The 25,612-nt window shown below is 33.7% G+C and overlaps 1 protein-coding gene across 1 annotated transcript; it reads left to right on the top strand.

Annotated features, from left to right (window-relative positions):
- Nucleotides 1-16,158: 16,158 nt before the first annotated feature.
- On the top strand, nt 16,159-20,696 carry TLP7 (tubby like protein 7). The gene is made up of 4 exons (XM_016315378.2): nt 16,159-16,862; nt 17,701-17,788; nt 19,133-19,262; nt 19,922-20,696. Exons 1-4 carry the CDS (start codon nt 16,545-16,547, stop codon nt 20,502-20,504), a joined length of 1,119 nt encoding a protein of 372 aa, XP_016170864.1. The 5' UTR covers nt 16,159-16,544; the 3' UTR covers nt 20,505-20,696.
- The last annotated feature ends 4,916 nt before the right edge of the window (nt 20,697-25,612 follow it).

Below are 25,612 nucleotides of genomic sequence, written 5' to 3'. Positions count from 1 at the left end.
CGTCACTCGTGCTATTCCATGCCGCGCGGTCGCGTCATCCATGCGGCCGCGTCACTGCGATTTCTTTTCTTTTGCGCGGTCGCGTCATCCATGCGGCCGCGTCGCTTCTCGCTGGTCATCTCCTCAATTTCTTGTGTTCCTTCCATTTTTGCAAGCTTCCTTTCCAATCTCCAACTCATTCATGCCCTATAAAGCCTGAAACACTTAATACACAGATCACGGCATCGAATGGAATAAAGGAGAAATGAAATATATAATTAAAAGTCTCTAGGAAGCAAGTTTTCAATCATGCAATAACTTTAGGAAGGAATTATAAATACATGCTTATTTAACGAATAAGTAGGTAAAGATCATGATAAAACCACATAAATAAACATAATATAAACCATAAAATAGTGGTTTATCAACGGTCTGCGGGCCATTATGTGAGTTTAAATTAATTCTAAATTTTAACTTTATTTGGTTTAAAGTCAATTATTTAACTGTTATCCTAACCACAACTAACGTGTGTGATGCATGAGGAGTATCATAGACCTCAGTCGTGGATCCTGACAGAGTTTGGCACGAGACCGCCTCTAAATCCCACAAGAATTGCTGCTTCGGATTGGGCTCGTCCTTTGCCAGTGGCCTTCGCTCTTCCGCGTTGGCGACTTCCTCTGCCTCTGCCACCATCCCTGCTGATCCTCAGTAAGTTGTCGACCTGAGGGAGGACGTGTAGAAGCTAACACAGGAGCTTCACCTGCAGGCGGAGCAGTCTGAGTAGAGGTATCGAGTGATTCTTGCACGCGTTGCTGTCATCTCGGACCTGATGGAAAAGCTGGAACGGCTCGATCGGTTGTGATAGTAGATGGAGGAGTATAGCCAACAGATGTGCGCTAGAGGCAACGACGCTGCTGGTGGGGCACCAACGACAACACCTACTCTACTGCCTCAGCAAGAGACCACGACAATGACGACGACGCCGACAATTACCAAGATCTGTAGGGGTTAGGGTTTATGCATTTTTGTTTATTTAGGGTACATTACTCTATTTCTGTGACATTCTATTGTATTCATACCATTTATTTTTAATAAAATAATTTGTTGATTTCTACTAATTTTAGGTTTTTGATAACAATTTTGTTAATAAGAGTTTTAATTTGATTTGACTGTTAATTATGGCTAAACTGTGCCAAAAATAAATAAATAAACAAAAATCCTTCTGTAGGATTTACTATTGGTTTAATCCGACGTATGTTTTGGCATAATTTCAAGTGAAATAGCGCCAAAGTTACCGTTGGATTAATTTGACGGTAATCATCTACTCAGACTCAACAAATCCATTGAAAACACCGACAGAAAATCCACCGGTAATTAGTATCGGACAAAAAAATCCGCCGATAAGGGGTTTTTGGCGCCATTTATACCGTCAACTAGAGGACGACGGTAAATCCAACGGTAAATCTGACGGTAAATCCGATGGTAATTAATATTTTTCTTGTAGTGATATGATTAGGGGTAAAAAAAGGCCAGGCGGCCTGCTAGGGGCCTGCAGCCTGGCCTATATTTAGCCTGGCCTGGCCTGACCTGTTATAAAATAGGTACAAGTTCAGACTCTTGTAAAAGCCTTAACATATTAATAGGCCAGGTCCAGGCAAATTAATTAGCCTTATTGGCCTGTCAAGTCTGTCTGGACCTGTTAACACATAATTAAATATATATATAATTTTTTTATTATTAATAAAATTATGAGATAATTTAAATTTATTATATTTTATTATAAATACTTTTGTATATTTTAAATACTTTAAAATTTTAAAAATTTTTATAAATATTAAATATAACATATTACATATAAATTTTTATTAAAAAATAATTTTTTAAATAATATTTTTGTTTTTGTAAAAAAAAATTATCAGGCCTTTTAACAGGCTTCAGGCCAGGCCAGGCTAAATAACAAGCCAGGCTTAGTACTTTAAGAAAAGCCTATAGCAGGCTGCAGGCCAGGCTCAGACCAATTAACTACATAACAGGTCAGACCTGTTAAAAATAAAGCCTGACTTGACCTGGCCTGTTTCAACCCCTTATGATATAGAATATTATAATTATTAACAAATCTCACCATAATTAATCATTAATTATTAATAAATCTAATTATTTGATACATATTTTTTAAAAATAGCATCAATATATAGAGTGACACTATACGCACCACATCATTGACGTCAGTATACTTACTCTAAAACTTACGCTTCTAAATGATAAAACAAAACATTATATCTAACATTTAGATAAATATAAAAAAGACTTGTGATAATTTTTAAATGGATATAAAATAAAATAATAGAATTATTAATTCATACAAATATAAAAAAATAATGATAATTAGTTAATTATTAAAAAATACGAAATAAAATATTAGAATTATTAATAAATCTCAATATAATTAATCAATAAATATTAATTTGCGTATCATTGATTATATAATACTTTTTTAAAAATTAGTTGAGAAGAGAAAGATATTCAATAATATCAGCATGTTTGATGTTAGAATATAAACTGTTGTAGAATTAAAATGATTGATGATTGATAATTGGCTCACTTAAATATAAAATAAAAATCATAATAATAATTACTAAAAAGATATAAAATATAATATTAGAATTATTGACAAATTTTAACATAAAATAATTATTAAATATTAATTTGTGTATGATGAATTACATAATACTTTCTTAAAAAATGGTTGAGAAGAAAAATGTAAGCAAATTGTCACTAGAATGCGTCACGATAGCATGCTTAGTGTCATAGTACTTAGTTGTGTGTCATTAAGTTAATAAAAGAGATCTTTTCTCAATGAATTTTTTTTTAGCATGTTTGATAAATTTTTAGTAGTAAAAATAAAAACACTAGAAAAATAAAAAATATCTTTTTTGAGAAGTTATAATTTACATATTTTTTAAAAGATATTTTTTCTTTAAAAAAGATGTTTTTTACATAATAAATAAACAAAAAAGTACTTTTATATTGTTATACCTAAACAGAATTGATAGATAAAAAGATCTTTTTGCATGAGATATCTAAACATAAAACTACTTTTACTTTTCTATAAAATCTTTTAAAAATAAATAACTCGAAAAAATATATTTTCTTAAAAGCCCAAACAAGTCATTAATGCAATCCATTGTAAAATAATATAATAATGATGGATAAATTTCACCATTATTAATCATTAAATATTAACAAATCTAATTATTTAGTAGATAACATTTTTCAAAAAATAACATCAATATATAAACGGACAAGAGAACACACCACGTCAACATACTAGACTCTAAAATTTATGCCCATAAATGATAAAACGAAATGCTATATATAACATTTATATAAATAAAGAATTGTAATAATTTTTAAAAGAATATAAAATAAAATATTAAAATTATTGATTTGCAAAATGAAGGTTGTAGAAGACTTAGAGAAGGCGGGGTTGAATCTATAACCTTCTTTTAATTTAGTGAAATAACCCTTTTTAAAATAAACTTGTAATCTGAATCTGTTTGAACTCAGCAGTGGAAAATTTATGAGATAATTTCATTTTATCTCATGAATATCAGAAAATAGAACAGAGCAGAAAAGTGAAAAACTGACACCATCATGTATCCTGGTTCGGTTGCCTTGTGCAATGTAACCTACGTCCATTCTGCACCACAACAGTGGTGGAATTTCCACTATAGTTAAAGTATTACATACACTAATTCCACAGGATTGACACAATCCTTTCACACTCAAGTTCTAACCTAACTTGACTTGGTTATGCTAATACCTAACTTTTCACTCTTAGTGCTAACCCAACTAAGAAAGGGGTACCTCACAGGTATAAGATACAAGACACAGACTCAACCTAAAGAAATTTGAAGTCACTCTAGGCTTTTTACTCATGTGTATCTCTCTGCCTCTTTCCACTCTTAGACTTTTTCAATCACTCTCTCATTCAGCCTTTTACCTCAAGAAATTACAGAAAGATAAACATTAAAAAGAAATTATAATCGGTAAAGCATGAAGGAGATTGATGCTTCAACAGCCTCTTTGCTATGTGATAAACCAGATTTACTTGCCTCTGATTCAGTTCTTTATTCTGGTGGAATGCTCCTTTAACTAGGAAGCACTGTCCAAGTTGATGAACTTCTTCAGAGAACTCTTCTCAGAACATACACCTCAAAACGCTGGTTATCTCTCCTTAGCTATAGAATAATGAAAAATCTTCTTTTGTAGCTCCTTGCATGTTGCTGAGTTGCTCTCTCCTAGGTCAACTCCTTGAACTGTGTGCTTCACCAACTCACCACATAACATTTTTCCAGTTAATCCTCAAATTAGGAACTTTGGTTCTGACCTTCTTCCTTGACCAAAAGCCACAGGACAGCAGAAACAAATATTTTTAATGGTAAACCCAGATCTTGGCCATTGAAACACTACTTGGTCCCCACGACACATTTTTTATCATAGATTCACAGCAGTGTTGAACAGAGATCATCTTTCCTATGTATCCCAATTTGGAGTGGCAGAGAGTTGAAGATGAAGAGAAGAAAATGAGATGCGCGTAGAAGGAAATAAATCACCTTTAGCTTCTGACTTCTTCTTGATACAATATGATGTGGGTGATTAGACTTCAACCTTTTTGCTAAACCTTCTCTTTCTTGCTTCTTTGGTGAACAGCTTAGGAGCTAAGCTTTCTCTCTCTCTCTCTCTCTCTCTCTCTCTCTCTCTCTCTCTCTCTCTCTCTCTCTCTCTTTTTCAGAGTTCTGACTGAGACAGGAAAAAGTGAACGTTGTTTTGGAAGCAAAGTGGAGGGATTTACCTTGAGTGATATCAAATTGGGCTTGGGTTCAATTAGATTCATTTAGCCTTTTTTGATTTTTTTGCTTTGTTTCTTTTGGACTTCCTTTGGATTGTAGCCCACCAACCTTGTATATATTTTTCATCAATTATGTTAGTTAATTTCTTAACTCAACAATCTCCCCTTTGATGACAAACATAATTTAAACATTAACCAAAAGGAATTGAATTTTAGTAGAGTTAAGAAACTTCTCTTTGAATGATGTTACTTGCTTTTTTATTGCTCCCCCTTTTCTTTTCAAGAGAAACTCCCCCTAGATTTATGTTCTTCTTTTCGTTCCTGTTGACATTATACTTATAGAGAGCACAATAAAGAGCTACTTATAACTCAATCTTGACTAATGGAGTTTAAACAACCAGCAATACATATCCAGCCCAATATTCAACATGTCATGTCAGCACTTAAAAAACATTTCAAAAATTGATTATGCTTTAACCAAGACAGAGCAATAAGACTAATATCAACACAACATAAAAGCAAGTTCCAAATCTCATGCCAAAAACTCACAGCAGTAGCAAGATTTGCAAATCACATTCTCATGCAAAAAGAATAATAGTAGCAGTAATAAAAATCATAGCAAATATTCACAACACAGCTACTAAAATGCACAGCACACTACTACTCCCCCTTTTGTCATCAAGGGTGGAAAGTAGGCGAGATCCAGTGAAATCCGCACCTTAAAACCTGCAAGAAGGTGTTAATGCACAGTCTAAATGACCAAATTAATTTCAAGTAAGTGCAGCAGTAATTAAGGTATTACAGTCATCCGAAATAACAAAAAGTAGTTCAACAGTAAAAAGAGAAACAGTTTTCATGAGACAAAAGTGAGCAGACAACAACAGCTTCAAGAGATAAGTCTAGGCATCTGAACCATTTTCCTCCGAATCAGCTTCCTCTTCAGCATCAGCGGCATAATCTTCATCTTGTTGAAGATTATCAATGAACTTCATGAACACAGCCACTCTGTCTCTTGATTTACGGAGGAAGTTCTCATGCTTACTTGCCAGCTTCCTTTGTTCCTTACTCATGGCAATCATATGATTGGATTGGGAGACAAATTCTTGGACCACATCTCGAAACAACATTAAACAGAGCCAATTTTTGTCCCGCGGAGATGGAAGTGCCCTCGGTGGAAGAAGGAGGAGATTCCTCAGGAATGAACTCATTATCTTCATCATCTAGAACTACTCTCTCTCAGAACAAGTAGGTCCTTTTTGCTGTTTCACTGCACCACCTCCCTTTAGATATGAATGTCTATTTTCATAATCCTCATTGGACAAGTCAACACCAAAATACTCAAAAATACAAGTTAGAAACATGCTATAAGGAAGGGCTTTGTCTTTCTCACTTCTAACAGAGTCAAACATGTATCTTACCATCAAATAAGCAAAAGAAATTTCTGTTTTAGTGAGCAGGGCATATAAAACAAGAGTGTCAGTATAAGAAACCCTTTGATATGAACCGCTCTGAGGAAGTATAATGTGATTTACAATACGGTGCAACTGAGCACGTTCATAACCTAGGGCTTTATGAGTAGGGGTGATGCCATCAATCAGAGAAACATGTTCACAGATATGAGCCAAAGCATTATTAAAAGAGATACCAACTCCTTCATCCCACTTAACAGAAGTATAAGCACAAGCCCCAACATCAGTGTATTTCAGTGAATCACTGATGGTTTCATTATTTAGCACAATGTCTCTGCCTTTGACATAAGAATGAACACTGCCCTCATGGTATGTCATGTTAGCATAAAACTCTTTGACCAAAAGTGGGTAAACAAGCTTTTTAATGTTAAAAAGGTGATTCCAGTCTAAAAATTCTAAATTTTCAACAAATGGAAAACCTTTCTTTTTCAGGTTTGGCAAATCAGCAAGAAAAGAGGGACACAGAGTACGGTACTTAATAACTCCTTCATAAAAGTCATTATTCATGGCAGACATAAATCTATAAGGGTTATAGTTGGAGTGAGATGTCATGAAATCAGATTTATGTACAAAGAGATCAATGTCTGGTTCTCTAACAGATTTAAGAGGGAGTCGAGGTTTACCTCTCTGAGAACACAAGGGAACAGACCTTGTCTTAGGTTGAGTAGGTTCAGAGGTAGGTTTTGTAGCAGCTGGGCGTTTTCCTATCGATGAACTCGGCTTCGACGAACCAGGTGTGGATGGAGGTTCCTTCGGTGGTGGCGTCTGCTTGGTTGAAGGTAGAAACCTAGAGGGGTTCTTAGTGCGAGCCATTGGATCTAACCGAGGAGGTGAAGTAGGAGGAGAAGGAGATGGAGTAAAGGTTCGGTCTTGAGAGCGAATGGAAGGTTTTTGCTTTGCAGGAAGCTTGAAGATCTTCTCATGAGGGGGCTTTTGAGATATGGTTTTCTTCCTCATTTGGTTGGTTTCTGATTTTTGAAGGAAGAGAAGCAGTAAAGGTAGTGGGGAGAAACCGAAGGGGTTGAGGAGTTATGGAGGGAAAAGAAGAAGTATTGGTAACCGTACCCAAAAGAAATTTTCTTAAACCATGCAACTGCATCACCTCTGATTTGACTTGAAGGACTTGACATCACAAAAAAAAAAGATTTAATTTTATTAAAAATTAAAATGGAAATCAATTTTAAAATTTGAAACTTTTGGACTTAAAGATAAAAAGAAATAAAATCAAACACACAAGCCAACAAAAAAAAAAACAAAAAATCATGTAGCATTCATATTGGGCCCAGAGGTGGTTTGGTTTAAGGAAATATATTGGACCACCCATGTTCAGATTTTTGAGGTTGGCCCAGATGATTCTGCACGTGCAACAAAGCCTTAGAACATTGTATAGAGGGAAGGTTCTTCATTTGCCCAGAATTGTCTCATACCTGTTTATGAGACAAAAACTCCAACACACATCAGCAACTTTCAAATAATGAATCATAGCTTAAAATCCCTAGACTAGTCCTAAGCATGCAAAATCTGTCCTCACCTAGTGGTTTAGTAAAAATATCAGCTAATTGCTCCTCTGATTTAACAAATTGAATGCTAATATCCCCTTTTTGAACATGTTCTCTTATTGAGTGAAATTTCACTTCAATATGTTTAGTCCTAGAGTATAAAACTAGATTTTTAGAAATATTAATGGCACTTATATTATCACACAACAGGGGAATATTTTTAGCATTTAATTTGTAATCAGCAAGTTGTATTTTTAACCACATGAGCTGATAACAACAAGAAGAAGCAGCTATATACTCAGCTTCTGCAGTGGATAAAGCCATTATTGGCTGCTTCTTACTTGACCAAACATTCAAAGACTTTCCAAGGAAGCAACATAAGCCTGATGTGCTCCTTCTATCAACTCTATCACCGGCAAAATCTGCATCACAATAACCAACTGCAGAAAAATCATCAATCTTAGGATACCATAAACCAAAATTGGATGTGCCATGAACATATCTAATGATCCTCTTAACTGCAGAAAGATGAGACTCTTTTGGTTTTGATTGGAATCTTGAATATATTCCAACACTTTGCACAATATCAGGTCTAGAGGAAGTTAAATACATAAGAGAGCCAATCATTCCTCTATACCTAGTCTCATCTATATCTTTCTCAGTTTCTCCCATATCTAATTTTGAATTATGGTGCATGGGAGTTTCCATGGGTTTGGCATTTTTCATACCAAATTTCTTAACTAGTTCCTTGGCATACTTCTCTTGATGAATAAAAATACCATTTTCTGTTTGCTTAATTTGAAACCCAAGGAAAAAATCAAGTTCACCCATCATACTCATGTCAAATTCACTTGTCATGAGTTTTCCAAATTCAGCACAAAGGGATTCATTGGCTGATCCAAAAATAATGTCATCAACATATATTTGGACTAGAATGAAAGAATCATTAGAATTCTTGATAAATAGAGTTGTGTCTGTTGTGCCTCTTTGAAAACTATTTTTCAAAAGAAAAGAGCTAAGTCTCTCATACCAAGCTCTAGGAGCTTGTCTCAAACCATAGAGAGCTTTTGATAATTTGAAAATATGGTTGGAAAATTCTTTATTTTCAAAATCGGGTGGCTACTCTGCATACACTTCTCTATTTATCACACCATTTAAGAATGCACATTTCACATCCATTTGATATAATTTAAAACCACAAAAGGCAGCATAGGCTAAGAGAAGTCTTATGACTTCCATTCGGGCAACAAGGGCAAAGGATTCATCAAAGTCTATTCCTTCTTCTTGGTCATATCCTTGTGCCACTAGCCTTGCTTTGTTTTTTGCAATGCTACCATCTTCTCCTAACTTGTTCCGAAATATCCACTTGGTTCCGGTCACTTTTCTTCCATTCGGCCTAAGAACCAATGTCCAAACTTGGTTCTTTTCAAACTCATGAAGCTCATCTTCCATTGCCTTTACCCAAGAAGGGTCATCAAGGGCTTTCTTGATATTTTGAGGCTCCATTTGAGAGAGAAGAGCAATGTTTGACTCTTCACTTGCCTTTCTAGTTGAAGACCGAGTCTTAACACCATGAGATACGTCCCAATGACAAATTTCTCAGGATAATTCTTCAAGAATCTCCATTCACGAGGTCTGGTGAACTTGGAGGCAGATTCAGTCACCAAGGTATTAAGGGAACTAGTGGTTTCAGGATCTCCTTCAGATTCATGAGACAAAACGGAATTGTCTCTTAAATTTTCAGCAACTGTAGTTTCTGGTTCAGCTTGTCCAGAATTTCCATTTTCATGATTTTGTACAGTTTTATCATCCTTTTGAGCTTGATCTCCTGCATCACAGTCTTCCAAAATACTTTGAACCAAGTTAGTATCACAAAAAGTAACATGTATGGACTCCTCAATTATTCTAGCATCTTGATGATAAACTCTATATGCTTTACTAGTTGTGGAATATCCTACAAATAAACACTCATACGCCTTTAGATCAAATTTCTACAAATTATCTTTGTTATTAAGAACAAAGAATTTACATCCAAAGATGTGCAAGTAATCCAAGTTTGGTGGGTAAACTTTCCAAAGTTCATAAGGGGTTTTCTTCAAAAATTTTCTTATGATAGTTCTATTCAAAATGTGGCAAGTTGTATTAACCGCTTTAGCCCAAAGGAATTTTGGAACATTGCTCTCACAAATCATAGCTCTTGTCATTTCTTGAATGCTTCTATTTCTTCTTTCCACAACATCATTTTGTTGTGGTGTTCTTGGACAAGAGAAGTTGTGAGATATTCCAAATTCCTCACAAAAAGATTCATATAAATAGTTTTCAAATTCAGTTCCATGATCACTTCTTATAGAAGAGATCTTTAAATCCTTTTCATTTTGAATTTTCTTGCTAAAAGCTTCAAAGGCCGAAAAGGCTTCATTTTGTGTGCAAGAAATAAAACCCAACCAAACCTAGAATAGTCATCCACAATCACTAAACCATAATATTTACCACCTAGGCTTTGAGTTCTTGTTGGACCAAATAAATCAATATGTAGCAATTCAAGTGGCCTTTTAGTAGAGATGTCTTCCTTTGACTTAAATGAACTTTTTGTTTGTTTTCCCATTTGCCAAGTATCACAAGTGATGTCTTTGTCAAACCTTATCAAAGGAAGACCTCTTACTAAACCTTTCTTTACAAGTTTGTTTATTTGAAACATACTTGCAAGACCCAATCTCTTGTGCCATAGCCACTTTTTAGATTCTTTAGAATGAAAACAAGCTACATTTTGATCCTTTAGTTCATCAAGGGTAAGTCCATACACATTATTGCAATGCTTAGTAATAAAAAGCACTTCATTGGTCTGTTTATTTACAACACAGCATTCAAGTCTTTTGAAAGTCACTAAATATCCTAAGTCACACAATTGAATTATACTCAAAAGATTGTACCTCAAGCCATTACCAAAAAGATATCATTAATGAAGGTAGAGTGATTATTATCTACTTTTCCAACAGCCACTATTTTACCTTTTTCATCATCTCCAAAGGTCACAAAACCTCCATCATACTTGTTTAGTTTGACGAAGAAAGTTGACCTTCCAATCATGTGCCTTGAGTATCCACTATCCAAGTACCACATATCCCTTTTGTTCTTGGATGCTAGGCAAATATGCATTAAAAACTTTAAGTAACCTTAGGTATCCAAATTAATTTGAATCCTTTGAAGTTAATCCATCTTGATTGCCCAAGTGCATTGAAATCACACACAATATTGTAAATTTGGTTTCCTACAATTCTTTTTTCAATGAAACATTGTGAATATGAGTGACTAAATTTTTTGCAGTTGAAACAATAATTTTCTAATGCATATCGCTGAAATTGAGGTGAGTTATTATGCTAGAAATGATTAAAAGACTAAAATTTTCTGGTTTTTGGAAGAGGTGCATTTTTTTTGACAAACTGATTTTTGTTATAATTGTTCCTCTTTGCAAAATCATTCCAACCAGAATTTTTGAAAACTTTTGGACTTTTCGAATATGAGGTTTTATTGTAAAATGGTGGTTTTTTGAAAGCAACCTCATTATTCGAAATGTATCCAAGACCTGACCTATTTGAAGTAGGTTCGGTTCTTGGTGAAGGCTCAGTTTCACTGGTGTAAACTTCATCAAATTTCTCCTCAAGTGTGGGAACATATCCAATACCAGATTTGTTGGATGTGGATTTAGTATTTGATAAAGCAGCCACAAATTTCATAGAGGAATTGTTAAAAACTGTACTTTCCTTGATTACATAACCTAAACCAGATTTTTCAAACAATGGTCTTTGACTTGCAAGTAACTTGTCCAAGTTACTAGAACCTTGAGCAAATTTTTCTAAATCACCATTCAGCTTTTTAATCATTTCATTTAGTCTTTCATTTTCAGTAATAAGCTCTTGAGAAGGATCCACAATGTGCTTTCTTTTTAGTTTTTCAAGTTCAGATTTTAGAAATCTGTTTTCTTCAATAATATCCAAAGCACATTCAGTTTCCTTCACCTTTTTTCTTAAAAAATTATTTTCAGCTTTTAACACATCTTTTTCAGATCTGCATTTATTGTACTTATCCAACAGTTTTGAGGAATTTAGTGTAAGATAATCAATTATAGCATGTAAATCATCTATAGACAAGTCATAATAATTTACTTCATCAAAATGATTATTACCAGCCATGAAGCAGATTTTGTCTTCACCTTCAGAATCTTCTTCCTCATTCGAATCATTCTCAAGCTCCTCCCAAGATGTCATGAGCACTCTCTTCTTTTCTTTCTTCCCTTTGTCCTCCTTCTTGAGCTTCGAACAATTTAGCTTGAAATGTCCAGTCTCCTTGCAATGATGACAAGTCACCTTGCTCAAGTCCATCTTGTGTTCCTTTGAGCTTGAACCCTTGTACTTGCCCTTATTCTTCATCATCCTTCTAAGTCTCCTAACAAAAAACATAAGCTCATCATCTGAAATACCATCACTAGACTCACTCTCTTTTGATTTTATTTTTGACTTGAGGGCTATTTCCTTTTTCTTTGAGTTCGTGTTTGTGTGTGTGGTTTCATAGGCAAGGAGTTTTCCTCTCAGCTCCTCATAGGTTATAGGGCTTAGGTTATTACTTTCGGCTATGACAGTGGCAATGGTTTCCCATTCCTTTGTAAGGCTTCTAAGGAGTTTTCTCACTAGGGTTTGTTCTGAGTAGTTTGTACCCAAAATATCAAGGTTGTTGATTATGATTGAGAATCTCTCAAACACTTCATCAATGCTTTCTCTATCCTTCATATTAAACATCTCGTACTCTTTTCGCAGCATATCAATCCTCATTTTTTTGACATGTTTAGTGCCTTTGTGTGTAACCTGGAGTTTTTCCCAGATTTCTTTGGCTGTCTTGCATCTAGACACCTTCCGGTACTCTTCAAAGTTGATAGCACAGTGAAGAAGGCTGATAGTTTTAGCATTCAGCTCCATCTTCTTCTTGTCGTCTTCATTCCATTCAGCTTCTTCTTTTGGAGTCTCCACTCCATCAGCACTTGTTTTTGTTGGAATCTTGGGACCGCTTACAACAATCTTCCATATGTTGTAGTCAATGGATTAGATGAAGATCTTCATCCTCTCTTTTCAGTAGGCATAATTCTTTCCGTTGAAGAAGGGAGGCCTATTGTTTGACCGGCCTTCAGTTAGAGTGTAGGCAACCGTGGTTGTGCCCAAGTTGTTCGCCATTGGACTTATGATCCAAGCGGTAAAACTTGATTCTTGAGACCAAGGCTCCTGATACCAATTGAAGGTTGTAGAAGGCTTAGAGAAGGGGGGTTGAATTTATGACCTTCTTTTAATTTAGTGAAATAACCCTTTTAAAACAAACTTGTAATCTGAATCTGTTTGAAATTAGCAGCGGAAAATTTATGAGACAATTTCATTGTCTCATGAATATCAGAAAACAGAACAAAGCAGGAAAGTGAAAAGCTGACACCATCATGTATCCTGGTTCGGTTGCCTTGTGCAATGCAACCTACGTCCAGTCTCCACCACAACAGTGGTGGAATTTTCACTATAGTTAAAGTATTATATACACCAATTCCACAGAATTGACACAATCATTTCACACTCAAGTTCTAACCTAACTTGACTTGGTTATGCTAATACCTAACTCTTCACTCTTAGTGCTAACCCAACTAAGAAAGGGGTACCTCACAGGTACAAGATACAAGACACAAACTCAACCTAAAGAAATCTGAAGTCACTCTAGACTTTTCACTCATGTGTATCTCTCTGCCTCTTTCCACTCTTAGGCTTTTTCAATCACTCTTTCATTCAGCCTTTTACCTCAAGAAATTACAGAAAGATAAACATTAAAAATAAATTACAATTTGTAAAGCATGAAGGAGATTGATGATTCAACAGTCTCTTTGCTATGTGATAAACCATATTTGCTTGCCTCTGATTCAGTTCTTCATTCTGGCGGAATGCTCCTTTGACTAGGAAGCACTGTCCAAGTTGATGAACTTCTTCAGAGAACTCTTCTCAGAACATACACCTCAAAACACTGGTTATCTCTCCTTAGCTACAGAATAATGAAAAATCTTCTTTTGTATCTCCTTGCATGTTGCTGAGTTGCTCTCTCCTAGGTTAACTCCTTGAGTTGTGTGCTTCACCAACTCACCACATCACCTTTTTTCAGTTAATCCTCACATTAGGAACTTTAGTTCTAACCTTCTTCCTTGACCGAAAGCCATAGGACAGCAGAAACAAATATTTTCAATGGTAAACCCAGATCTTGGCCATTGAAACACTACTTGGTTCCCACGACACATTTTTTACCATAGATTCACAGTAGTATTGAATAGAGATCATCTTTTCCATGTATCCCAATTTGGAGTGGCAGAGAGTCAAAGATGAAGAGAATAAAATGAGATGCATGTAGAAGAAAATAAATCACCTTTAGCTTCTGACTTCTTCTTTATACAGTTTGATGTGGGTGATTAGACTTTAACCTTTTTGCTAAACTTTCTCTTTCTTGCTTCTTTGGTAAATAGTTTAGGAGCTAAGCTTTCTCTCTCTCTTTCTCAGAGTTCTGACCGAGACAGGAAAAAGTGAACGTTGTTTTGGAAGTAAAGTGGAGGGATTTGCCTTAAGTGATATCAAATCGGGCTTGGGTTCAATTAGATTCATTTAGCCCTTTTTGATTTCTTTGTTTTGTTTTTTTTTGGGCTTCCTTTGGATTGTAGCCCACTAGCCTTGTTTATATTTTTCATCCACTTGTGCTGTAGATTGATTTTGGCCTGCAATACAATACCAAAATAATCAAAACTGATTGGATAATTAACCCAATAATTTAATATTTGTCATCATCAATTATGTTAATTAATTTCTTAACTTAATACAAAAATATAAGAAAAAATTATTATAATTATTGAAAATATATGAAATAAAATATTAGAATTATTAATAAATTTTAATAATAATTAATCATTAAATGGCAATTTGTCTATGATTAATTACATAATACTTTCCTAAAAAATAGTTAACAAAAGAGAGGTATCCAACCGGTACTTAAACATGCCACATTAGTATTTTTGGCGTTAAAATATAATTTGTCGTAGAATTAAAATTATTGATTATTGATGATTGAGTTACTGAAATATGAAAAAATCATAATAATTATTTTAGAATATAAAATAAAATATTAAAATTATTAATAAATTTTAACATAAATAATCATTAAATCTTAATTTATGTATAATAACTATATAATACTTTTCTAAAAAAAATAACTAAGAAAAGTATGTGTAAATTGACATTAGAATGTACTTGTTAGTATCTTTGACGTCAGAGTATAATTTGTTGTAGAATAGTATAACGATTTTTTTTTTATATTATATATCTAGTTTCTGTTTTTATATTTTATTTTTTTACCTTTTTAAATTTAATAAATAAAATTACTCTATAAAAAAAAATTCTTACTCCGTAAAATATGTAAAAATGTCTGTTCTTACCTAACCCAAAAAACACGCTAATATATAATTGGAGCATTTGGGGAGAAGGGCTGCTGTTTAAATAAACAAACGAATAGTCACTAAAAAAAAAAAAAAAAAAAACAAACGAATGTAATTTACTCTAGAAGTAGAATAAAAATAATTATATGAGACTGCAATTGGATAGTGGATACGTAGAAAAAGTATTAACTCTTATTTCTGTTCTTAACCTTTTTAGTTGAAGTTTTCAACCTTAATTTTTCATGGGGAAAAAAGAAAAACTAGAGAAGAAAAGTAAAAGATAAGTGTCTAACCATGGTGCCTATACTTGATGTTTTTAAATTTTTAAAAAAAGCTTTAGTAATTCTCAATAAGTAATTATGTATTACATAAATTATAATTGAATTATTATTTAAGTTTAATTATTTTGTTGGTTCTATAATTTCGTAAAAATTTTAATTAAATTTTTATATTTTTTTTAATTGAGTTTTGTATCAAAATTTTTTAATTAAATTCTTATATTTTTTTATTTAAATTTTTACACTAATATTTTTTTAAATTAAATCTCTATAAAATTAAATTAATTACTATTAAAAAAGATATAATTAAAAGAAATTAATGTAAAAAATTAATAAAAAAATATAAAAATTTAATTAAAAATTTTATAAAACTATAAAAATTAACTGAGTAATTAAACCAATTACTTATTACTGCTAACATCCCCACAAGGCCACAACAACTCATGGACAGTCAAAATTAAAAGAAAAAAATAAAAATAAAAAGAATAGAGAAGATAATAAATAATAAATGAGTAAATCCAGGGTGGAGAAAGTCAAAAATCATCAGCGCAAAATTCAGCACCACCCATGACAAACACAGAACACTATTCCACCCTTTAATAAAATTAAAAACCAACACACAAAATAAAATAAAAATAAAACACAGTACTCGCTAATCTCACGTGCCTGTCATTCGCTTCAGCGTCCTCTTGGGCCCACCATCCCATTTCAATCACCCTCACCCACCCGTCACTTTATCACACCCCTTCTTTCCGTTATTCCCATTTTCTCCTCTCCTCCTCCTTCCCCCTTCCTCCTCCTCCTCCTTCTTCACTCTGTAAAACTCTCTCTCTCTCCTATGACACCAACACTTATATTTTATTCTCAAACCCCTAACCCTAAATTCCCAAATTAGGTTCGATTATTCCTTACACCTTCTAATTGTTGTATTATTGTTATTATTGTTGTTGTTGTTGTTGTTGTTCTGAGGAGATGTCTCTAAGGAAGGTGTTCCGCTCACGGAAATTCTCGAAATCGTTCATGGAGGTTAACGCTGCGGTAGCTCCTAAGGTGGAGGGAGGGGAAAAGAAGGAGGAGGCAGGGGAGGAGGGGAATGCGTGGTCGGGGATGTTGCCGGAGCTGCTGGGAGAGATTATAAGAAGGGTGGAGGTGGAGGAGGAGCAGTGGCCGCAGCGGCAGAACGTGGTGGCGTGCGCCTGTGTCTGCAAGCGGTGGAGGGACATGACGCGTGAGATCGTTGGACAGCCTCATAATAACGGCAAAATCACTTTTCCTTCATGTCTTAGGAAGGTTCGGATTCAAATTGTTATTCATTTCTCAAATTTGAATTAATTTTATGCCTTTTCTTTCAATCAGCTTAAATTTTGTTTTTTTAATTTGATGCGTGAGGATCGAGTTATGTATTGTTTATGCGGAAGAAAATTTTAAAAAACGAAAAAGTTGAGTTTACTTCGTGGTCTTCTGTTGAAAATTTTTGAAGTTAAAATATTCGGTTAGTTATTTGTCTTTTTTATTCTTAAAAATTATATGCAAATATTTTTTTGAGCGTGATTCTAGAATTGGGATTTGATTGTTTCGGACGTGTTTGAAGATGGCGTGTTGGATTTGGTCAATTTTTAGGGGAATTTTTTTTTTTTTTTTTTTTTTTTTTTGGGAAAAGTTGTCCAAAGTGCGGTTTTGATTGTGAGCTTTTTCTTTTTATGCTTCGATTAGTTTAGGGGAGTGAATTTTTACTCTGCTCTGAGGAATCAGCCATGATTTTGGTATCCCTGCATTAAGCCATGGCGGTATTTGGGTGATTAATGCGTCAAATTCAGAATGGGCCCTCACTACTGCATACGAAATTGCAGTTCTTTAGTCATAGAAGATGCAAGAGCGGGAAATGGTGATGTCTTTTGTGAGGAAAACTTTCAGATTCAGATAGTGGCCGTGCTTCACTGTGTGCGTATATGGATGATGTAGTTTCACTTTCATCAGAGTTCTAGTAGATAAAGATTAATTGTTTGCTAGATGTATGCATTTGTTGTGATGAATGCTTTCGTTTCTTGTTGCAATTTCTTCGTATTTTGTTCTATTGAACTTTGGAGACCTGGAGTTGACATTATCATTATGTTTTGATGATCTGCAGCCAGGTCCACGTGAACTTCCCAACCAGTGTCTGATAAAGCGAAACAAGAAGACCTCAACATTTTATCTATATCTTGCCTTAACACCATGTAAGTAAGTATTGTCTTGATGAAAGGCCTTTTTTGCCTACTGTTAAAGATCGATGAAAATGAATTGTGGCCAGAGTTGAATGAGCATCTCTGCTCTTCCTCTCTTGTCACTATAAAGTCCTATGTTGTATGTGTAACAACTAGAGCTGGGCAAGATTTCATTTTTTAAGCGTATTATTCCAACCTTTCTTGTATGACTAGATATGCTATCCCTTTGTGAATGAACTTGCTAAAGTCTGAAGGGCTTTGCGGTTTGCCAATATGTGAATTGACTTTTATTTATATTTATTTATTATTTATTATTTATAGACAGATACCCCCTCTGCCCCCTCCCCTCTTTCTCAAAAAAAAAAAAAAAAAAAAGGAAAAAAAGAAATGTCAAACCTATTTTTCTAGCATTTATGCATTTGAGTGGCCAGACCCAGTCAATGTTGACTTGCTTTAGTCAATTTACAAAAACTTGTCCAATTACTCATATTAAAGTAATTTTAGAGAATGGAAATAAAATTGAGTTCTGCTAGTAACATAAATTTTATGGAGAAATATTGGAGGGTTCTTTTCAGAGGAAGTGAAAGGATCTATGACTGGAAATGTTCATTTATTTATTTCTTTCAAATTTTCATTTAGTGAGAGAAGAAACTTTAGAAACATATATCAGAGGGAGATTAAGTAATAGAAGAGTAGCTGTTATTAAAATCTGCCTTAATACAGATTCTGTTATTTAGAAAGTTATATACATAAGTTATTTTGCATTAAAGAATGAGAGCACCCGTTGCTAAATTTCAACACCTTGGTCCATGGCATATTACATTTCTCATAGTTTGTGAGGAGTGTGTTGGCATATTCAATTTTGGCACAACTAATTAAGTTCACCAACAGTAACTTCTCCTGGAATCAGGCACAATTGGTTGAGTTGAAATGATTAGCTTTATGTTGTGCATTTGCCCTTCCAATTAGCTTATGGTATTTGGATATCCTCTTATAGGAGCATTCTGTGTGAATGGTGTGAGATTCTAAATAGAGTTCTAGCATTCTAATTCTTGACCAATGATTGGTGCCAGCAATATTTGCCCTAAACATATAGAATCTTCAACTGGTTGAAAGGGTGGAGAACTTTTAAAACTTTAGTGAAAGTATAGTATTATGAAGCATTGCAATAAATCAATGTAATTTGTAGGGTAGTTTATGGTAGCAATGCTTAATCCGAGGTTTATTTTTTCTCAGTATTTTATGAGATAGTTCATCTCTTTGAAAGTCTATTGCTCGTTTGTCCTTTTCTTATCTGATGGATATTTATGCCTGTTTTTCTCCTCTAATATACTCACCTGCCCCTCTCCTTTACAGCATTCACAGACAAAGGGAAGTTTTTGTTAGCGGCTAGAAGATACAGGTTTGGTACCCATACTGAATATATAATATCACTTGATGCCGAGGACTTATCCCAAGGAAGCAATGCTTATGTTGGAAAATTAAGGTAAAGCTTTCTTACCAATTAAAAGTTTCTTTGGCATGTTTTTTAACTCAGTTTTGTCATTGGAATGTAGCATTTTTCTTAGTCTCTTCTGTTGGCTCTTTAAAGCCAATAATGAAATGGTACCTCGAAGTACACACTTGGTTATCCGATGAACCGTCATTCATTTGCTTCCAACTATATGATTGAACATCTGAATGACCTATCTGAATTCATCCCCCTCCCCCCAAGGGAATTAAATGAAGACCATTCTTTGTTTGCACGTGCTTAACAGTCAAATTAATTTTGGTGGCTTTATAAGATCAAATCTATCAAAGTGGATCTGGGACCAAAGTTGCTTGGTTATAAAAAGTTGAAGAAACCCTTAATTTGCTGTCAATTTGTCCGAAAATTGAAGTGGCATGTCCTTTATTTACATTTGAAGCTGGATAAAAATGATTTAATCCAATTTTTTAAATCTTCTTAATCCCATCTTGGTAAAAAAAAAGGCAGTAGATCTGAATACTCAATTTGATGGTGCTGTTATTAACGATTGTACTGAAATCTGTTTGTGTTTTGGAATTTGTGATTCTCATTTAAATAAATAAAAATCTACATGTGAATTCTTGGTCCATTTTTGGCTGGTTGTTATGGACCACTTATTTGTTGAATCTCTTTAACAGCTCGGATTTTCTTGGCACCAACTTCACAATTTACGACAGTCAACCACCCCATGCTGGTGCAAAACCATCGAGTGGCAGGTCTAGTCGCCGTTTTGCCAGCAAACAGATAAGCCCTCAAGTTCCTGCTGGTAACTTTGAAGTGGGGCAGGTCTCCTACAAGTTCAACCTCTTGAAATCAAGAGGGCCAAGGAGGATGGTTTGCTCCCTCAAGTGTCCTGCAACACCGTTGGGAGAAACTTCAGATATCACATCATTGGACGGCAACAAGACAAACAGTAAAGATCAAGCTACTCCTACCTGCACAGTCTTGAAGAACAAAGCACCAAGGTGGCACGAGCATTTGCAGTGCTGGTGCTTGAATTTTCATGGCCGTGTGACAGTAGCATCCGTGAAGAACTTTCAGCTGGTTGCTACGGTGGACCAAAGCCAACCGGGAGGGAAAGGAGATGAGGACACGGTTCTCCTGCAGTTTGGCAAAGTGGGGGATGATACTTTCACCATGGATTATAGGCAGCCCTTATCTGCCTTTCAGGCATTTGCCATTTGCTTGACTAGCTTTGGCACTAAACTGGCATGTGAGTAATATATAGTATGTGTCATTATGCTTATTTATTCCGTGGAATGTTGTACGTCAATAGTTTATTTTTGTTTAATATTTTTTCCCCGGCTGAGTCCATAAATTTGATTTCAGGAAGCTTGTTGTAAGTAAATGTTGTTATATTATCAATAGAACATGACATCTTCCATAATGAAAACATGTTGGTCCCTTCCTGCAGTTGATCCTCTTTATTCTTTATTCACATTAGTCAGTATGTAATTGTTTTTAACTTCTAACCCAGGTTCCATTATAGTGTTTCATTTTTCTTTTCCACAAGTCCCTGAATTTAGTTAGACTTAGAAGTTCTAACATCATCATGTCAATTGGGAATTACTGCAATTCAATATACTTGCCTCTTGTCTGGGGTAGCAGAGAGATATTTTAGTTAAAAATTGGAGGGAATGAATAAGCAATGTATAACTGAATTTTGTGATAAGCCAAAGATGGCATCATGGCAAGCAGTGGGGCTAAATATGAAAATGACCAAACATATAGGAAATTTTGGGTACCCTTCTTGAAGAAAGAATAGGTTCATAATAAGGTGGGATGGGATGATATCAATTTCTAAACTTTATGTAGAAGATAACTATTGAACATAATATATAGAACACACGCTGTATAGTGATCAAAAAGCGTTTTCTAATTTATACTTTTCTTTGCTGAATTATTTTCCTGGCCCCCACTTCTCTTCTAAATTGTACTGCCGGTATTCAAGTATTATTATTATCAGAAAATTTTAATCAAAAGATGAATATACTTATCATTGTGATCGATTTGAAGTTAGTATTTGACAGTGACAGCGCATATGGTTGGCCCTTGACATTGAAGCTGAAGCAGAAAAGCTGCATCAGATGCTTGTCAATGGATAAGGGGTTAGCTATGATGATATAAATATGATCAAGCATGAACGAATACTGAGTAGTCCATGCTCTTAAAAGATTACTATTAGTGTTATTATTATTATTCTCTTCTTTTATGGTAGCATCCTTGCCTTGCCTTAACTGGGACCAATTGCAACTCCATTGCTTAAGGGTAAAGATATTGAAAGGTGTTAGGGTCCCACCATTTTCAAAATTCATAAGGTGGTTTTACCTTTTTGTAAGATATTTAGCAAAATATCTCTCACAGAGATAGGAACAGAGGGGAATGGCACCTGTTTCGCTGTGTTTATTTACAAAACCAGGACATAGAGCCATGAATACGACATAAAATTGTGTTGGACACATGAAATATTGATAAAAATATTATATTTTAAAAAGATATAAACATATTAGATGAAGATGTAATTTATTTTTTATTTTTTATTATTATTATTATCAAATTTTTATAATTATATTTTTATTATAAATTTTATCTAAGAAAATAAATTAAACTCTTTATTATTTATTTTATTTGATATTAAATTTATTATTAAATAAAATTTAAAAATATTAATTTTCGTATGTCTATTCTTTTGTGCTATATTTTTAATATTTTATTTTAGGTGAATTATATTCTCAAAACTAAGCTTATCCTAATGAATGATAATCTTCCGGAATCAAATTCTAAACTACTACCTTGTTCAATGATTTGATTGCATTGACAATTATACCCTTTGGTGACCTCGAATTTTAGGCACTTATGCATCACATATTTTTATTTGAGATCCTGATACAATGCGATACGAATAAAACTATAAAATATAATATAATACAATACAATTTTAGTATAAATATAAAACTGGTAAATACTAAATAGTGTAACAAAAAAAATAAATATACTTCCCATTTGTATCTTTAAAAATTTTAAATGTCACTTACAACCTAGGAAGTATTAATTTCTTTTTTCCATAGTAGATCACAGAAAGAGGAATTGAAAAAGTTATACGCAAAAAATGTAATAAAGAAAAAAGAGAAATGAATATGAAACAAATACTAATATACATGGAACATAGGTAGGGCCTAGGGGATTCAGCTTGGTTTGTGTAAGGAAAAAGCTAAAAGAGGGGAAAAGGGGGGGGGGGGGGAGCGATGGAACGTGTCTATGAAAAATCAATTATCAAATTACCTATTTATATAAAATAAATATTAAAAAAATTAAATAATACATATATTTGTAAACAAATATATAGTAATTAGTTTTATGATTACTTTTTAATGAGCACATAGCATTTTTTATGGAACTCTGCGTCTATATATGTGCAATAGATGTAATATTTTTTCGTGATATGATAATTTTAATTTGTTTTCGAGGTTCTATCTGCTTTTGAGCACTTGTTATAGAGCTGGTAACATATACTCTATTTACGAATATTCAATTTGGATCAATCCATTTGAATAGAGTTGTCTACTCGATTCGTTATGAATAGGGTAGGGTGTAATATAAATTTGTCTGCGAATAGGATAGGATACGGACAGGTATATCCTCTCCTATCCTACCCGCACCCCTAATGTATTATATAATATATATAAAAAAATTATTTATGTAATTAAAAAAGTAAGTGTTAAATTCACAATCTTTCTCTTATAAAATTTTGAAATAACTACTAAACTAGTTGATAATTATATTATTTGTAATTTTATGTTAGATTTTTTTAAGATTTTATTGTTTTTAATTTTAATTTAAAATTTATTTTTTATTTTTTATTTTATTAATAGGATAAAGTATACTTTTTGTCCCTGAAGTTTGCTAAAAATTTCAAAAATATCCTTAAGTTTTGATTTGTTTCAATTTTGTCTCTCAAGTTTTCGATTTGCATCAATTTTACCCTTATTACTAATTTTTTAATAATTAATATTTTTCTTTCCAAATATACCCCTCCCTTATACCTACCATCATCATCATCATCACAACCCTCTGTCTCTCTTACTTTCTCTCTTTTCATCTTCACCTTCCTCTCCACCACCATCATCATCACAACCCGTCTCTCTTACTTTCTCTCTTTTCATCTTCACCTTCCTCTCCACCACCATCATCATCACAACCCTCTGTCTCTCTTTCTTTTTCTCTTTCTCCGACTCTCCATCTCCATCACCACCATCTCCGTTGAGCCCCAATCTTTGATGACCACCACCCTTTTTCTTCTTCTTCGCGCAAACTCAAACACAACGAAGCCATCGCTCTTCATCCTTCTCTGTTAGCAAACAGAGAATGAGATGTGGGATAGGTTCTATGGAACCAGTTTTTGGAGGAGCTCTTCTCGCAGGATCCCTCTAGCAATGCTCTTACCACTTTTCACTCTCAATATGTTCATTGAAATTTCAAAAAGCATGCATTTTTGTCCAACAATGAAGTTTAAAAAAAAACATACTTTTTGATGATGCAGGTGTTTAAAGATGTGGTCTTTTCTCTCATCCTCCTCTTCTTATTTTCTCTCTTTTTTAATTTTTAATTTTTTTTTTGGGAGAGGGGAGGAGGTTGGAGTATGATCATGATCATGATGATAATTTTATTTGTTTTGGATGTTAGCATTTTGAGAAATGAGAAGAATTGTGTTGAAATGGATCATGTTTGGTTCTTTGTCATTTATTTTTTGTGTTATTAATTTTTCAATGAGGTATGGTACGAGTAATATTGAAAGAAAGAAACTTTGTTGTTGGGGTCAGGTTGGTGTGGCAGCAAAAGGATTTTGCTTTGCTTTGTGTGAAATCTGGAAACAAAAAAAAAGGAAGAAACTTTGTTGCTGGGTTCAGAGTTTCAAGTTAGTGTGGCAGTAAAAGAATTTTATTTTGCTTTGTGTGAAATCTGGAAACAAAAAAAGGTATTAACCCAACTAGTACTAATAATTAATGAGGCTGGGTTTGCTAACAGAGAAGGAAGAAGAGCGATAGCTTTGTTGTTGTTGGGTTTGTGCGAAAAAGAAGAAAAAGGATGGTGGTCATTGAAGATTGGGACTCAACGGAAATGGTGGTGATGGATATGGAGAGTCGGAGAAAGAGAGAAAGAAAGAGAGACAGAGGGTTGTGATGATGATGGTGGTGGAGAAGAAGATGAAAAGAGAGAAAGTAAGAGAGACAGAGGGTTGTGATGATGATGATGATGATGATGATGATGATGATGATGATAGGTATAAGGAAGGGGTATATTTGGAAAGAAAAATATTAATTATCAAAAAATTAGTAATAAGGGTAAAATTGATGCAAATCGAAAACTTGAGGGACAAAATTGAAACAAATCAAAACTTAGGGATATTTTTGAAACTTTTAGCAAACTTTAGGGACAAAAAGTATACTTTACCCTTATTAATATGTATGAAATTTAGAATGGTTGAATTTTATATTTGTTTAAAATTTTTTTATTTTTTTGTAGATAGAGTTGGGTAGGATAGGATTTAGAACTTTAGGGTGCGGATATTATAGGGTAGAATTTTAAAAAAAATTTTAATCCGGAAATAGGGTTAAAATAGAGTCCAAACCCTATTTTACCTTACTCATTGTCAGCCCTAACTTGTAACTATTAAAAATTTAAAATGAAAAGTAAAAAAATAAGTGCAGTATTAAGTATTAACTATATTAATTTGAATTTTTTTTTTTACCAAAAATAGAAGACTCGAACCTGCAACCTCTTAATTGAGTATGGGGAGACTATGCCATTTGAGTTATTACTCATTGGCATATTAATTTGAACTTTGCCTTTTTCTTTTTAGAATAATTTTATCTGCTTACATACATAATTGTGCTACTATTACCAAGAATGTTTCTTTCTTTTCAGGTCTATATATTTTTGCTTTGGAATATAGTTATTGAGAAATCGAATAAAGTTGGTATCGACACACCTACTATTTTAAATTACTCTTGCATTATGTTGGTACTTTTTTTACATTGTCATCTACTCATTCTGCCATGTTAGTCATTAATTATACTCAAGTAACTCAACTAAAATACTAATTAAAAACCTTGAATTGGGTTGGGTGACCTTGAATGAGTTCTGAAACTTCCCAGTATCAAACTTATTAAAAATTAGACACCCTAGGCCCCCACTCCAACAAAAAAAAAAAAAAAGAAATGGTCAAATGTTAATGTGAACACCAATATGCTAAGCAGGAGACCTACTATTACTACCCAATAAAGCCGGTGTTAACTTTTGGGTCAAACAGAAAAGTCCAATAGGCTTAC

This window comes from Arachis ipaensis, chromosome B8 (genome assembly GCF_059453495.1).
Source record: "Arachis ipaensis isolate K30076 ecotype BB chromosome B8, ASM5945349v1, whole genome shotgun sequence".
Lineage (NCBI taxonomy): Eukaryota > Viridiplantae > Streptophyta > Magnoliopsida > Fabales > Fabaceae > Arachis > Arachis ipaensis.
This window is presented reverse-complemented; position numbering and strand designations above follow the sequence as displayed.

Excerpts from the sequence above, each read along its gene's own strand:
- TLP7 (XM_016315378.2), top strand. The coding sequence starts at position 16,545 with ATGTCTCTAAGGAAGGTGTTCCGCTCACGGAAATTCTCGAAATCGTTC. Across the intron at positions 17,789-19,132 it reads ATATCTTGCCTTAACACCAT|CATTCACAGACAAAGGGAAG; the intron begins GTAAGTAAGTAT and ends TCTCCTTTACAG. Across the intron at positions 19,263-19,921 it reads GCTTATGTTGGAAAATTAAG|CTCGGATTTTCTTGGCACCA; the intron begins GTAAAGCTTTCT and ends TCTCTTTAACAG.